We start from the raw sequence: 16,685 nt of genomic DNA, 5'->3' as shown, positions 1-16,685 counted from the left end.
CTTGGAAACTAGGCTGAGAATTTGGGGTTGGCAGTGAAACTGTTGACTGCTCTTAAGTTACCTGCTTTCTAAATTAATGCCTTCTGATTTCTTGGCTTCACTTAGTTCTTCTGTGTTACAATATCTGACTCAACACTAGTATGACCTTAAGATCCTTAGAGGTAGATTTATTTTTAGCATTTGATTAGAAGTCTTGTGCTAGAGAGCTGGTAGTTCCAAGGAGCTAGTATTTGGGGGAGCTGCATTCCCTTTGGCTGGAGTAATTCTGTGCAATGTACTTAGTTGCTTCGCATTAAACAGTGTAAAAGTCACCAAGTTGTTTTAAATGTTAATTTCTAAATTTTGGCAGTTAGTCTGCACTGTTGTCAGCTCTTAAGTTCAGTCTTGGTTTTGGGTAACTGTGTTGTGATATTCTAATTTTAAGTAGATTTAGTGGCTGCAATGGAAAGCCTAAAAGGTGACTTAATTACTCTGAGTCGAACAGAAATGCCAAATTCCCTGGTCATCTTATCTATGACAGCTGCTTTACAAGTTTTCTTTGGTTGTCTACAAATTAGAAATTCCTGTAAATACACTGCAAGATAATCAGTAATGTGTTTTTCTTGATTCACAGGCTCTTCTCGGGGCTAAGAGAGTTCTCTGTGTTGAGTAGTTTGTTTAAGGGTGTTGGGGATTTTTGTATGTTTGTTTTGGGTTTTTTCTAATCAGATTTGACACAAGAGAAGGCCAAGTGTATTCTTACCATTTCTGAATGAGGTAGATGAAGGTGTTTTTCTTGCTATTAATTTTTCCCTCTCAGACTTTATTCCCATTTGTTTTTTGGGTTTTTATGAGCCATACTTCTTGTGGATATTTATCAAAACTTCGGGCACATCTTTCATCGGTGCTCTGGAGAACAGCTCTTAGGCTTTAATTGCTCCTCTGAGTAACATGAAATGTACAAATTGCAACGGGTGAGCTCTGTTGTATTTTTGTGGCCAATATTTAGTTCAGGAATTCAAATCTTAGTGGCTTAAAGCCTCCTGGGCTTTGTCTGAAATTCCTTTTAGCAAATATCTAAACCACTGTCTATGTGTCCATGTGGCATCTTCGCTAATGCAATCGTTTTTAGAGCCTAGATAATTCTGTCCTCTTCAGTTTGACAACTTGCCTGGTGCTCATTGATGAAGAATATGGTGCCAACCTATGACAGCCAAAGCTCTAGTAACTTGTTAAATGATGGTCGTTAAAAACTGAACCAAACCAAACTTCTCTTCACCAAGCTGGCAGTTCTTCATTGTTAAAGCTTTGTGAGAGTGGCAATACATGGAAAATGAGCTCAAAGGAGAACCAGGAGGAGGAAGAATTCTCTGCAACAGGTAATTTCATCATTCATTTTGATCTTATGGAGAACAATGAGAAAAGATAGAGAAGCAGTTTGTGTGTTCGTGAAAGGGGAAGAAGGGTCTTTGGAATAGGCTCTTTTTAAATGCTGACTGCCAGCTTCTGCCTTCTTTCTTCTTGCTGCTCCCAATCTTTTCTAGTTGAAGTAGAGGGTGACGGAAAATAGCTTTATGCATAACTTTCTCATCTTGATAATCTGTGGTTCTGACTGCCAGCTGACATGGTTTGGCTAACTGTTTCACTTGCACATTGTACTTTTTCACATGATAACAAAGATAATTAGGAGCATGGAAGCTCAAGAACAAATGCAGGAAGCACAAGTTATAGTGTGTTGGCTGCACCCCACAAAATGCCTGTTAATGCAGAAACCTCAGTAATGCTCAGTTTCTGTGGGAAGCTTTGGTGCACAGGTGTAGCAGCCAGCTGCAATGTTCAGGTAGTTTGCATGTTTAAGGCCACTTATAAGGAGGATGAGTTTATTACTCTTCTTTGTGTGTTCCTGCAGAAATCACAATACATCTTGGACAGCTACTCCTGTACACACACTAAACAGATCTTAGGAGACCACTCTTGACACTTATTCAATTCATTTGCTATAGAAACAAATCAAAAGCTTTGAAACAATCTAACTTTTAAACTATTCTAGGAGCTCATTTGTGTCTGTAGTCTCTCACACACTACCTTTGATGACTAAATCTGAGATGAGTCCTAAGCTGACATTGTGGCTTGCTGGCATTTCAACACGTTTTCTGCTTTTATAAAAGCTCAGTGTGTGCTGAAGAGCTGTTTTGCTGTCTGTCTTACTGTGTACAAAACTGTTTTGTATAAAAAACTTCAGCTAAGAATCTAAAGTCTATTGCTAATTTTGCTAATTGCATATTTAGGTTTTTTTTTTTTTATTTTCTATCCACAGCTCTTCGTGTCCTTCAAGAGGAAGCTTGTCAAGAGAATTGCCCTCAACTGTCCTACCTCAGAGGAGTGTGTACAGAACTGATCTTAAGAAGACAGAGCAATTAGTATTTGAAGTCACTGCCGAAGAGAGAAATTGAGAAATGTTTTTATGGATAATCTACAGCAGAAATAAAGGCTAAAATGCATTAATAGGTTATCCTTAATCAGTAGAAAAGCACAGCTGCTGAGAGGAGAGAAGGAGAATAGTTAACAGAGGATAAAATGGCAAGGAACTTTTTTTATTCTTACAGTAGTGAACTACATGTTGTGTAAGCTTCTGAAATATTTTACTGATGTGTTTTGACTTCTCTCTAGCAAATATATTTCTACAGTATTGAGAATTTGGTCAGACTTCTGTTAGTGGACTTTGGACTGTTCCTTGACCTGTAATTACTTGTGTCTATAAGTCATGGTTTTGCTCCTGTGTAACCAGGAATGAACTTGTAGGGATCCGACAGCATTCAAGAAAAATGTCAAAGCTATTTTAAAAGGATAAGGCTGTTCAAAATAGCTGCAATATTCCAGCCACTTGTTCTAATTGTGTGACTGGAGAGAAAAGAATTGAACTCCAGCAGGATGGCAGCAGTACCCAGATGCACCTGAGGAAAGCATGTTTTATTCTAGGCATAACTGCAATGTCAATCAGTTGTGCAGTGTTGATGCTGTACAAGCTGCATTTCTTCAACAAACCACATGTCACTTGTTTCTAGATGTGCTGATATGGTGTATGTGAGAGGATACTCTCACTTCATGTGAAGTATGCTAAATATATATCTGGCAGGACATACTAACAGTATGAGTTCTTTAAGTTGGCGGTCTTAAGAGTTACATCAGAACCTTGTTACTCTACCTATTTATTTGCATAAATCAACTTTTCCAAGCTGAAGTGACGTGCTGTTTGCAGATTTCACAGTGCCTTTTGTCATTATAAAGTAGTATTGTTAAAATAAAGAAGTATGTGTCTGTGCAGTGTTATTTTGTGGAATAAGGTTAATAATTATGATGATCTTTTGTGGCAACTGTTGAATTTTGTGCTAGTGCATCTAAGCACAAAGATCTTTTCCAGCATTCTTGGTGTTAAACTTTGGTGATTCTTTGAATTCAAACTGTATGCATGAAAATGTTTACCTGACTTTTCCCCCTTCTTTTCTTAAAGGGCTCATTTGATACTTCACTAAGTCTAATAGCTGTGATTCCCTCCCTGCTTTTTTTCATAATACATTTATGTGCTATATAGCTCTTGCCTTTTATCTTGCCACCTACTTTTCCTAAGCAGCAAGAAAACATTCAGCCTATTCACATAGCACTTGGGTTTCAGGGCTTGTATTGTATATTCATACACTGGTTGTAATTGGGGACATATAAGTGACCTTTTTCTACTGCTGCTCAGAATATTGTGAAAAATGCCTGCCCTCAGGAACAAATCATTGATCTTCATCTCTGAGGATCAAGTCTTTAGTACAGAGGAACACCTTTGTGTTTGTCCAGGCCACAGCTGTGCAAACAGGAGTCTTGGCTGGGACGTTTATTTGTACCAAAAAAAATACCCAAAAGGATTAAAATATTTTAAAAACTTAGCAGACTTTTGGATTCTCCTATGAAGATGAACACTCAGCATCCCATTAGCAGGTAACTACTTTTTAAATATATCTTATTTAACTACTATGTAGGAAATAGTGGGTAATCATATAATTTTTCCATTGTCACTTACTAGATTTTCCTAATTTTTTTGTAGATATCCAAATTCCAGTCCTGGATAGGTAAGTATTTTTAACAATTCTTTTTAGTAGGAACTGTTTAAAAGGAAAAACTAAGCTGAAGTTTATTTACTTTTCTTTGTTCTTCAAATAAGTTGTGGGTTTTTTTTTTTTTTGGCTGCTTAAGTTAAGTAACTTGATTGTGGCTTAGCATGTGCATCCAGATGCATAGTAAGGGTCTTTATAGACGTTACACTTACTCAGTTCATGAACTGAGAAAAGTTTTTCCATTTTAAAGAATTTTTGCTGCTCAGTTTAAAGAAGCATTTTATGCTGCTTTAGGTAGATTGGTTTCAGTAGTCTGTACTAGAAATTAACTTAGTCTGAACAAGGATGTAAGCATCCAAAACAGCCTTCAAATGTAGTTATGATTGTATATTTGTCTCTGCATGTGCATAAGTGCCCTGGTTTTAATTCAACTTTCTCCTTTAATTTGCAGCCTTCCAGTCTGGTGTTTTTCTTGCCTCTTCATGATCTCATGTCTTGAGCAGCCTAGCTGGATCCGCTGGTTCCTGTTTCTTCTTATTTCAAAATTCTGCTTTCCCTCATTTTGAGTCCCCTACCCTTTTGTATTCATATACATGCACTAGACTTTTATGGCCTGTTTTAGACTTTGCTGTTTTTTCTGAGACTGTTTGGGTTGTGTTCAAGATTATCCGTGTGGCACTGCTCTCCTGGATTTCCTGCCATAGTGGAATAAGTTTCTACTGAGTGGAATATCTCAGTCGTGCTTCTGAAGTTTTAGGGACCTGATGATCCTTACCTATGTTACTGTTCTTCTTTGTCTTGCTATAAGTAGACATTGGGGAAGAAGTTAGGGCTGTGTCATTGGCTGATCTACTTACAAAGCAAGTGTATTCACTTTTTTAAAGAAGCAAGAGAGTATGTGGGTTGTGGGGGGTTAAAAAGAGTGAGTATGTGCTGGAGTTTAAAAAAAAAAAAAGGCAAATGCACCCCTTTCTCCCCTCAACAACACATCTCCTCTCAGACATGTTTAGGTTCATGCATTGCTTGTTCTGCCCCTTTCTGTCCTTATTAGGAAATGCAGTCAGGATCACAGGTTAGGGGTTGGAAGGGACCTCTGGAGATCTTTTGAGTCCAACCCCGCAGCCGCAGCAGGACCATAGAATTTAGCACAGGTTGCACAGGAATGCGTTTGGATGGGTCTTGAAATCCAGCGAAGGAGACTCTACAACCTCTCTGGGGATCATATTCCAGTTCTCTGTGACCCTAAAGACGTAAAGAAGTTCTTCCTCATGTTGAGGTGGAACTTCCTGTGCTTCAGTTAACATCCCTTGCCCCTTGTCCTATCACAGGGTGCAAGTGAGCAGAGGCTGTCCCTTCCTTCTTCACACCCAGCCCTGTTATATTTATAAACATTTATTAGATCCCCACTCAGTCTTCTCCTCTCCAAACTGAACAGCCCCAGGTCTCTCAGTCTTTCCTCATCAGGCAGAGCTCCAGTCCCTTAATCATCCTTGTCGCCCTCTGTCAGACTCCCTCGAGTAGATCCTTGTCCCTCTTGAACTGGGGAGTCCAGAACTGGATGCTGTATTCCACGTGAGGCCTCACTAGGACATTAGTCACATGGTTCCAGGCTATTATTCCTGGGGTTTGGGGGAGGGGGTGAGGGGGTGTGTTTGTGTGTTGTGTTAGTTTTTCTTTGGTCAAGTAATCCCTGTATTTTGGTTCAAATTTGTATAATTTTGAGGAATCTTTCAGTGCAAGTGCTCAGCCATGCTTCACGCAGTAAGAGAATCACTGCTGAATACAACGCGTCTTAAATGTTTTGTTCGCTTGTGTAAAATGCTCTCTTGAAAACAGTTTTTTGATGATGGTTGATCTTGACTCTTTTCAGCTATCTGGTCACTCCTTTGCCTACTGATTCTGAAAAAATACTTAGTGATCTTCTCTGCCTCCAAGTGAGGCGTTTGGGGGAAAAGAAGACCAACTTTGAATTTTACTGTGTTTTAGCGTTCGTGTGTTGCAGTAGTTCCAGGTTTCAGTATGTCAAAATTCAAAGTGACTGTACCCTCAAAGTTTGAATTTTTCCTACTCTGACCATATTACAGTGCAGCACGGATTTAACACCTTAGTTTAACAGTAACATATTAATATGGTACATTACAAAAATATTAAGTGTAAAGCTGTTATGTCTGAACTTCTTGTCATGTAGACCACTTTCTTTGCATCATTCTTCCTGTGTGAGTTTTTTGAGGGGGGGGTGGTGGGCAGGTGACTCTGGGGAGAAAACATGCTGTGATTTTTTCCTTATGCTAATTGAGTCAAGTTGATCATGGTGCTTCCTAAGGACGTATCTGTTTCTGTGTGTAAAATAAAATGGTAACCCAGATTATGTGAAATCTCGAAATGAAATACCATTTGAACTTGGAAAGTAGCATTTGTACAATGTGTAAGTGGTGAGTTTTGATATTTGGAGTTCAGAATATGGAATTGAATTTTTATCCTTGCTGGACTACTGGTATTTCCATGGGAATTCTTATGAGAGGAGACCCCGCAATGGATTTATATTTCTTCTTGTGTTTGGGTAACACACACCTATCTAAATAAAACACTGTCTGTGGTTGTTTGGTTTAAAATACATATTTTTAAAATAACCATGTAACTTGTATTACCTGAGCTCTTCACAGTGCTGAAACTGAAAACAGTTCCTCTAAGCTAACTTGAGAGTAATTGCAACTTTGTTCTTTCTTTTTCGTGTTTCAGGGAAACGAGGCAAGCTACCCTTTGGAAATGTGCTCGCACTGTAAGTGTTTTAATTGCTATGTTATACTGTTAGGTTAATCTTATTTCGAGATAGCTGTATACAACTTTTATGTATGAGTTCACTGAATTCACTGCTTCAAAAGTTAATGCAGTTTGTATACTAACTCAGAGGGTCAAATTCAAAGGTGGAAGATCACCTTTGGGAAAAAATACAGCTTTTGTGTTAGATTGTGAAATCAAAAACTAGTCCATCTTTAAAAGAAAATCACTTCTAAAGATGGCTTCAGTTTTTCTGTTAGAGTATGGAACAAACTGAGGATAGCTTTGATGTCTGTCTAGTGAAGCCTTATAACTGGTAGTACAACTGCTGGGGCTTTTCCATTCTTCTCAGTGCCAGTTCCTCAGAGCTGTGGAACAGCTTGTGGTGCAGTGTGTGCTATGTTAGGTGCAAAGTATGTCACCTAAGCTGTCTTTGTGCTCTCAGAGGAAGGAGAGGTTGAGGCCAAAACAGCATTTTTTTTTTCTCTGCGTATGCTTGAAGCCAGGCATTTAGGTGGAAAGCCACTTGGTGTTAGTTGCTTTTGGCCACATGAGCATAGAATTCCTTGCTGCAGGTTATGGGGTTAGTCTGCCCTGTAAAAATGAAGTGTTTCATGCCTAATGCTGACCAAAGAAAGGTTTGTCTTGTGAAGTGTCCCTGTGGTGGTATGCTAAGCACAACTTGTTTTGAACATTTTTTTTCCTTGAACGTTTTTCTTCCAGACTAAATCATGTGTAAACTTGTGTGTATGTATAGACTGCTTGATAAGATTTCTCATCTTCAGTTAATCAGAGCTTGCTTTCAAGCAGGATAATAAATTCTTTAAGATAGGGACTGTCTTCTAGATTGCTATCACAATGCTAGTCATAACTGAACTCCTGCTTTCCTAAGTCAAACAGTAATGTAAACCAAAAAATTGTGGAGGAATTGTCTTTTAAATAGATTTTTTCAGAGAAATGAGGCTTGAGCTAGTAATTAGCAAGTCCTCTATGCCTAATACACACGTCCACATAAACTAAAATTTGAGTCATCGATTTGGATAAGAGTCTCACATGTTTCACACAGCTCTGTATTTTGTTGAATACAACTGTATAAGGGTAGGGGCTTCATATTTGAAGACTTCAATAGAATCCTGTTTATCAGTTACTGCTCCATTGGCCAGTTTTTCCTTAGGGACAAACTGGCTTCTGAATATTTTTGTTTTTTTAGTGAGATATGTCTCTGCCAGATTTGGCAGGCTGGAGAGGTGAGCCCATGCCAACCTCATGAGGTTCAGCAAGACCAAGTATAGGGTCTTGTGTCTGGGTCAGGGCAATCCCAGGCGCTGATACAGCAGTGACTGGCTTGAGAGCAGTCCTGAAGAAAAGGACTTTGAGGTGCTGGTGGATGAGAAGCTCAACACAAGCCATCAGTGTGCACTTGCACCCCTGGGCTGCAAGTGGAGAAGTGTGGCCAGCAGGTGGAGGAAGGTGATTCTCCTCCTCTTACACGGCTCTGGTGAGACCTCACCCTGGAGTACTGTGTCCAGTCCTGGAAATCTTTATTACAAGAGAAATCTGGATGTGCTGGAATGTGTCCAGAGAAGGGCCATGAGGATGATCAGAGGGCTGGAGAACCTCTCCAGTAAGGACAGCCTGAGAGAGCTGGGGTTAAGTTTGGGGAAGAGAAGACTCTGAGGAGACCTTTATTGTGGCCTTCTGGTATCTGAAGGGGGCCTACAAGAAAGCTGGTAAGGGACTTCTTAGGATGTCAGGTAGTGATAGGACTATGGGGAATGGATCCAAGCTAGAGGAGGGGAGATCTAGATTAGACGTTAGGAAGAAGTTCTTTCTCATAAAGGGTGGTGAGACACTGGAACAGGTTGCCCAGGAACGTGGTGGAAGCCTCATCCCTGGAGATTCTTAAGGCCAGGATGGATGTGGCTCTTGGCAGCAGCCTGACCTAGCAGAAAGTATCCCTGCCCCATTGCAGGGAGCTTGGAACTAGATGGTCCTTGAGATTCCCTTCTAACCCTGACAATTCTGTGATTCTGTAAAGCAGTGTGTTGTCATCCTGAACTTCTAAGTCAAGGACAAGCAGCTGCCAACCTAATGATTTATTGCTGAGCTTGTTTGCCCCCTTCTACTGCAGAGAAAGAGAACATCTCCACTCTGTATTCTGTGGTTAAACTGTATGTTGAGGATATCATTGTGTAGATCTGAGGTTATACAAGATCAAAGCTTTTTCTGCTTTGATGGACCCTCTCAGTAGAGAGAAAAGGCAGCTGTTTATCAGGGCAGCATAATTTCCTATGCTGGGGAAGATGGAGTTGTTCCTTTCCTGGGTTGTGCCTGATCACTGCAATGATGGCAGTGTGCTTAGAGATTCAGTGTGCCTGAGTATCAGAAGAGCAGGGTGGCTGGGATGCAGGTGTGTACAGCAGTGCACTGTGTCTGTGAATTAAGCCCCCAAGCAGATGCTCACCTTGCTCTTCACATGTTAAATGTTCACACTGCTTGAAGTGGTTGTCCCTGACAGGACAAAAGCTTTTCAGGTCAAGACCAGGCAATTGTTTTGAAAATCATCTGATCAGGATTTTGGATGGTTAGACCTGTGGGAGACTCTCAGTTAGCATTAATGTATTTATGCTGTTTGCACAGTGCTGTTGGGTGGTAATATTTGCCTGGCACTGCAGCTGCTATTTTATGGTCTCATAAGAATAATTTTGTTTCAAAGTTGACAGTTACAGGAAGCAAATTGAGGATTCACACTGTTAAAGAGTCAGGAATATTATTTTTACCCTTCGTTTTAGAACATTTAGTTCTTTTCAGTGGGTGGATGAATGTTGTTGGGTTACTTAAAGTATTACTTTGTTTCCCAGCTGTGCTTTGAGGAAATTACCGAAAATTTGGTGCTGTTTTACATGGTGAAAACTTGGTGTCAGCCAAGCTATGTCAAATTATCAGTAAGAAAATTTTACAGCAAAAAGGTGTGAAGAAAACTGTTTTATAATAAGCAATATTTTATAGTAGAAAACAATGTATAGTCTTTTATAAACAATATTTTGTAGGGTGGTTTTTTGTTTTTTTTTTTTTTTTTTAGGGATAAGGGGACTAGCATCTCTTTCCTAACTTAGGAAATTGTAACTGACACATCTGAAGTCATGAAAAGGACTAGGCCAGCTGCCTGTAAGCATATACAAGGCAAGTGGTTGAATGTGTTCTCAAGGGCGTCATCTTTTTGAAATGTGATCTCCAAGACTGAAATGGCTGTCTTGGTTGCTACTCTGAAACATTATATTGGTGAATCAGACAAGACTGTAGAGTGAGGTGAGAGCTTTTGCTGAAGGTCTGTTTTATTTTGAGGTATCTGCAATCTGTTCTTATGGGAAATGTTTATTTTGTTTGTTTTTTAACTTGGAAGCACTAAAAACAGATTTCAGAACATGTTTCACTTAAAAACATCTTTTTTTCTTATACCTTAGCAATACTTTTGTTTATAGTGGTTTCATGTTTGTAAAGTATGTGAAAATTAGGCTCTCTGTGACCATGCTCTGGTCTAGTTTTTAATAGTTATAACTTTGAGCCAGTATTTTAGGAGTATCTGAAAAGCCAACCTTCTAAGTCCAGGTTGAAACATTTAACTGAACAGTGGGAAAGGAAGGTCCCTTCCAATGGGTTCTGTGAATGTGAGATTTCAGAAGTGCCCATCACCTCGTTGCTGAGAAGTGCCCAGCTTTTCTGTGCTGAGAAATGCAGTTTTTCTGTGCACAGCTTTTCTAGGCTAGGTATACTTTGTGGGTGCCTGCCTAAGTAGTATTGTGTACTCTGCAGCAATGGATGTAGATTGCTTCTGAATACAGAAGTGGTTGTGCTGTTAAAATATCCCTGAATGTAGTGGGTTTCAGGAATCTGGGTTTTGAAGGCATTCCTTGCTGTATGACAGCAGAAAGTAAATTAGCCATGCATCTTTACTTTGACTTAAAAAACCCTGTATCATTAAAACAAATTTTGTGAAATGATTGTTTCAATGTAAAGTACATTGCATTCCAGAAATTCTTTAAACAAAGCTTTCTGAGTTGCCATTTGAATGCTTTTTACAATCCTGAGCAGCAGTGATGTGAGTAACATCCTGAAACAAACGAGTGTTTTAAACCCTCGTGGATCATCCTCTGCTCTTGTGTTGGGGAAAGGAATGGGGTATTCAGTAGTAGCATATGAGAGAGTATGCAGCTGAAAGACTATTCTACCAAAATTGGAGCTACACAGAGCATTTACATGTGGTTCCTTGCAAGCATGGAGTTCTTGTCTTTTCACCTGATTCATCACATTTTTAGATGTATGCAAATGAATCCAAGAAAGCAAGCAGGTATTGTTGGCTCTAGAATTTGAATACCTGGAAGAAAAAGGAATCTTTTCAATATATTTGATAGCACTTCAAGCAAAAATCCTAATACTAGAGGTGCTTAGAAAAACCCTACCTTGTGTTAGTTAGAATGTGTATGAAATTCAAAGTGAATTGTGAAATAAACATAAATAACTCTGTTTTTAAAACAGTGGGTAATTTGATGTTCTTACAGGGCTGCCAGCAGAGCCTTTGAAAGCAAAACATGTTCCAGGTCTTATTTCTAGCCAACTAGTAGGTTTGTAAGCTCGGGCATTGGTGCCAAGTTGATGGGGTAGTTTCTGATTGAGCTGAAAAGCATGGGAAGCAGGAGAGCCTCCTGTTAGTTTGGTGAGCAAAGCGTAAAAGAGGCTAACTTGAGTCTGAGGTTAGAGAAATGCTCACTGTGGCCACAGTTCAAGGAAGCTCTGGCCACTGTGATGAGTCACAGGCAAACTCTGCCTCAAATGATGTAAATAAAGCTGGAGCCTCCTTGTTTTGCTCAGTCATGTTATCACCCTGTTTACACTCTTGTGGCCTTGGACCTCCTTTGCATTTCCCAGTGTTTTCATCTCTATACTGGTCTCCTGAGCTTGAATCTTGGAAAATTCTGTCTGCTACTGCCACCATCAGTCCTTCCAGCTCATAAACCTTCACTCCATCTGACCTATCTTGTGCTTTACTTTCACAGTATAGCTTTAGTATATTTCTGTGGGCACTGGGTTTGCCTGTAAGGAGCCTTCAGAGATGAAGGAAAGAAGTCATCTGTTAGGGCTCTGATAAATTAATTCAGTACTCTGTTCTTCAGAGATAGCTGTGTGAAATTTTATGAAAGTCAGTCTGTTGCTAAAATACTGAAGAAAAAAAGCACCCTTGTAAAAGAGGCACATCCAGCTTAGATGAGGACTGCTGTATGTGTGTATTCATGAGGAAATCTGAACAAAAAATGAATGGGATATGTTTGAAACTTGTTGTTATACAAATCCCCAAACCTAGAAAAACTTCAGCAGAAGTGATGACTGAATTAACAGAGGAAAAACTATGTTTAAAATAAGGCTTATAATGTACTGCATTTGTCCCTTAACTTTGTATTTTTATTTTTTTTAAAGCCATCTCATGAAGACAAAGACTGAAATAAGATTTTATCTTGGGGGGAGGGTTTTGCAGGTAGGTGAGGTGCTTGCAGTGCATTTAAGGGAAAAAATAGATTGTTCCAATATAAAATTGCCAGTTATGAAACACTGATCTGCAGATGCTGTTTTAGTCTGAATATGCTCATTACAAACAGAGGCTTTTCTTTTCATGAACTATTAAAGGAAATCTTCCTATTCCTGCAATTACTTTGGGGTTTTGTTATTTTTTCCTCCAATGCTCTTGTCCATGGTGTATCCATTGCCGGAAGCAAAACATGGGACAAGACTGATGTTTGGTCAGCTTTCTGCAGAAATACTGATTTTTTTTTTTTTTTTTTTTTGTTTTCAGTACTGTTCTTTGACTTGCTTGGGGTGGGGTATTTTTTATTTGATTTGATTTTGTGTTCTTGTGGTGTTTCTTTTTCTCTGCAAGAGGAGATCCTCTCTAAGCTCTCTAATGCAGGCAAACCCTTGGCTTGAACATTTCAGTGTTAAGAATGGGAAATTTATAATATCCATCTATAGCAGAAAATGTTGCTCAGCATCTATACCTGGACTCTGTATTGTAGGTGAACTGGAATGGACCTATGAAATTGGATGTGTGTCTGTAGAGAGTAATATTGTTTAAGTATGAAGACTCTTCAATTTCATACTTTAGGCAGTTTTTGCTTTGCTGTGGTTCAGCAAAGCAAGACATTGAGAAGTGTTCTTGCATGCTTCTCCAACCTTTTCCTCTTCCTATAATGTGATTCTTGTCTTTATCATTGATGATCTTGACTATATTTTTTAAAAGAAAAAAATAAACTGTTGCTGGCTTGCAAATTTAACTATCTGCCTAACTGCAAATGCAAGGCATTCCAGCATAGCATCAGTTGTGGACTTCATCTTCTACAGATCCATTTCTGAATGGCCCAATAAAATATTCTTTTTTATTTCATTCTGGTAGCTCTTGCTAGAGGTAGATTAGCTCTACCCAAAACCCCTTCCTGGCAGAAATTTGTTTTTTTAGCACATCTTGTATGGAAGATCTTGTCAGGAGCAGTGCAGTGTGATGGCAGAGTGGTTTTGTCTGTCTTTTGTGCCAGCAGTAGAATCATGAATGGTCTGGGTTGGAAGGGACCTTCAAAGGTCATCCAGTCCAACCCCCTCTGCAGTCAGCAGGGACATGGTCAACCAGATCAGGTTGCCCAGAGCCCTGTTGAACCTCACCTTGAATATCTCCAGGGATGGGGCCCCAACCACCTCCCTGACAACCTGTTCCAGTGTTCCACTACCCTCATGATAAAGAACTTGTCCCTAACATCCAGTCTAAATCTGCTCTTCTCTAGTTTTCTCTTTTCTCCAGTATTGAACTGACTTTTATGTGGCAGTTAGCTCCACTTCACGGCAGAGCATTGCCAGGGCTCTGGGTCTCACTTTCAGTTTTTCCTTTTATATTGGCAAGGCAAAATACAGGGACTGGATCTCACAAACCAGGAAATGGGCTGGAATCATGAAATAAGGCTTTGCTTAATGCTGCTTTCAGGTTATGAGGAAATGCTGTTCAATGACTGCTGCTCTTCGGTCTTGGCTCAGGCATCTGTGTGTTTACATCCTAACTTGTAAAAATGTCATTGCTGTATTCTGATACTTGGGGTTTTCTGAAGTGTACATTAGAAATGTTTCAGAACTTGCAATTAACTCACTAGTTGATGGTAAGGGAGAAGAGATCCATCTATATTGCTTCTTTCATTTTTCTCCATTCGATGTGAAGTTACAGAACTGTTAACTATTTTAGGTTTCTTAGGAGGTTTTAATCTTTCAGTTTTGGTCAGTGCTAATGTTTCTATGAACATTGGAAGTGAGAGTTTACTGATCTGATGAGGACAGTGCATTATGTATGTTACAGATAAGACTTTAGTTACCTCTAGTTGTTTAAAGGGGAAGTTAATTTTTCTAAAGAAAGAAATAATACATATACCTTTTATTGTTCTTGTTTTTTCCAGTAGGAAATAATTCTAATAGTAACCCTCACAAAAGTTATTTCAGAGTTTCCCAGTATGAGTTCTAGGCACAATTAAAAACTTCTGATTTCAAGAACAGATCAGTTGTGAGGGATGTCTCAACAAAGTAGTGGCCAGTTACTTGAAAGATGTTGTTGTTTTTGAGTCCAGATAAGGAAGCAGAAGAGTTGTGGTTGGACCAGGATATCATTTTAAACGTGACTGAACACTAATGTGTTCTAGTGTATTTTTGTAATATTGGTATGAATTCTGTCTATTGACACATTCATATTACAGTGGAAAATGTGTTTCTGTATGTAATGTCACAAGCCATGCTTCATGTTTTTGTGCTTTTCCAAACATGCTGTGAGGATTTTCTTTTTTAGGCTGTTAACTCTTTCTGTGCAAGCAGCACAGCTGGAGAAGAGCTTGCAGTCAACATAAAGTTCCTGTGTTAACAGCTTTCCATGTGCTGGCTTAGCATTAAAGTGTAGTGGGTCCGGCAACTTTCTGGTACCCAGGCAAGGAGGGCTTGAGGGTAGATATCATTTCAAAGACTCTCTATTTACAGCTGGAAGATTTGGAAGAAAATGGAAAGCAAGGAGTTTCTGTGGACAGAAGCAAGAGCTGGCTAATACCTTCAGTATATTGATGTGAAGAAGTGTTCTGTGCTGGTGGAATGCAAAAGCAACTATTTGGGCTAATTGCCAGTGGAGCTCTGCTTTGCCATTCTCTTTGAAGATCATCTTCTTTCAGTCCCATGATGATATTCTACATATAGCTTAGCATATGGTGATAGGGCTCCTTTGGTGTCAGCCAGAGGGGTTTCTGTGTAGCTATGCCAACAGTAATGTGCTCTTGATGCCGTGGTGCAATGTCATGCTGTTCTAGGCTGGTGGGAAAAGGAACGTGGCTTTAGTGCAGTTGAGAGTCTAATTAACTGAAATGCTCAATTGCATAGTGGAAACTGAGAAAACTATTTCAAGCTTCTGCAAGTGCTCTTTAGTCTTAATTTTTATAACCCTAATGGCAGACACAGTTCTGTCTCTTGCTTGCACAGCAAAGGGAAGATCTTTCTGGGTATATGGACTCTTTTGCCCTCTGCCTCTGTGGCTGCACGCAGTTACCAAGGCTGACTAGTTGCAGAATGTCAGAATTTACAATTCAGGCAAAGTCAGTCTTGACAGAAAATCATCTTACATATCTGCCATGCTCTCTCTCCCTTTTATTCTGAAATAGTGGGGGTTTGTGTGTCTGGATTTGTGTCAGGTTGTGTTTTAGAAAAGGATATCAAGAAGTTTAGGTGGAAGTTTGCCACTGCTTTGGTAGAGGGTCAGGTCTTGGGAATCAGCTATAATTTCCCAAGATAAAGCTCTGCCTGTTGGCTGACTGTGTACCAGAAGGACTAAGTGCTGCTTGGTTTTATGCTGCACTTCTAGAAAAGCCTAAGAAGGTATTAAAGTAGAGCAGGTGGTATGTATGCACCTTGTGGAAGAAACAATGTCTTACGAAGGCAGCAAAAGCACTCAGTAAAGCTAGGAGAGGTTGAGGGGACCATTCATATTAGGAAAGAAATTGGTACAAGGAATTTGAAAGCTGCTGGTTCTGTAAAGTACATTTGCTGTGGTTTGCTGACTGCTTCCTAGGGCTTCCTAAGAGCCCCAGTTCCTCCTTCATACCCAAACATGGTGAGCAGTTTGTGAACTAACTTTAGTTACCATAAATCAAGCTGCTGTCAGGGAATTTTCAGGTTGTTGCAGGGGAAATCTTTCAAGCTTTTCAGCAGTAACAGAATACAAGATACTTCAGTGATATTTATGGATTCACAGATTTAGTCTGTTCATGGCATATTCAGAGGTGTCAAGGAGGGTACTAGGTGTGTGCTTTAACTGAGATTAGAGTCGAGTTTGAAGAGGATAGCTGAAATTTTACTGCTGCAGAACCTGAATCTCCTTTAATTTCTGGACCAATAAAAGTGGATGTATGAGGGTCAGTGGCTAGAGGTACATTTTCTTGTTTGACATGGAAGGGGACAAAAAAAGATACTAGGTCTGTCTGGGTGTTGTTTTGTAGGTGAGTGATAATTGGTCAACAGTGGGGCTGTGTTAACCTGCCTGACTTGGCGTGTGTCCCAGGAGATGCCTGGTGTTTGGTGTGCTGAATAAGCACTGGGTTTGCCAATGCTTCCTAGTGTAATTGCTTTTCTAACTTACTGTGTTAGTTTAGTGTAAACATCATGGTAATTCCTTCAAAGAAAACTCAGTCTCTTTAATTTCTTCATACCTGGTATTTGTATGAGCTGTCTAAGAGCTAGCTAAGCACCTTGATCCTGAAGGATGTGGTGTCAGCA

The 16,685-nt window shown here is 39.6% G+C and overlaps 1 protein-coding gene across 1 annotated transcript in view; it reads left to right on the top strand.

Moving 5' to 3' along the window:
* PPP3R1 (protein phosphatase 3 regulatory subunit B, alpha) overlaps positions 1-16,685 on the top strand; it is a 41,611-nt gene that overhangs the window by 18,466 nt on the left and 6,460 nt on the right. The window contains exon 2 of the mRNA XM_054383564.1: positions 6,819-6,858. Within this exon, the coding sequence (XP_054239539.1) occupies positions 6,819-6,858 (40 nt within the window). The remainder of the gene's footprint in view (positions 1-6,818; positions 6,859-16,685) is intronic.

This window comes from Indicator indicator, chromosome 9, assembly GCF_027791375.1.
Source record: "Indicator indicator isolate 239-I01 chromosome 9, UM_Iind_1.1, whole genome shotgun sequence".
Classification (NCBI taxonomy): domain Eukaryota; kingdom Metazoa; phylum Chordata; class Aves; order Piciformes; family Indicatoridae; genus Indicator; species Indicator indicator.
The sequence above is the reverse complement of the archived record's forward strand: the minus strand, read 5'-3'. Positions and strand labels throughout refer to the sequence as shown.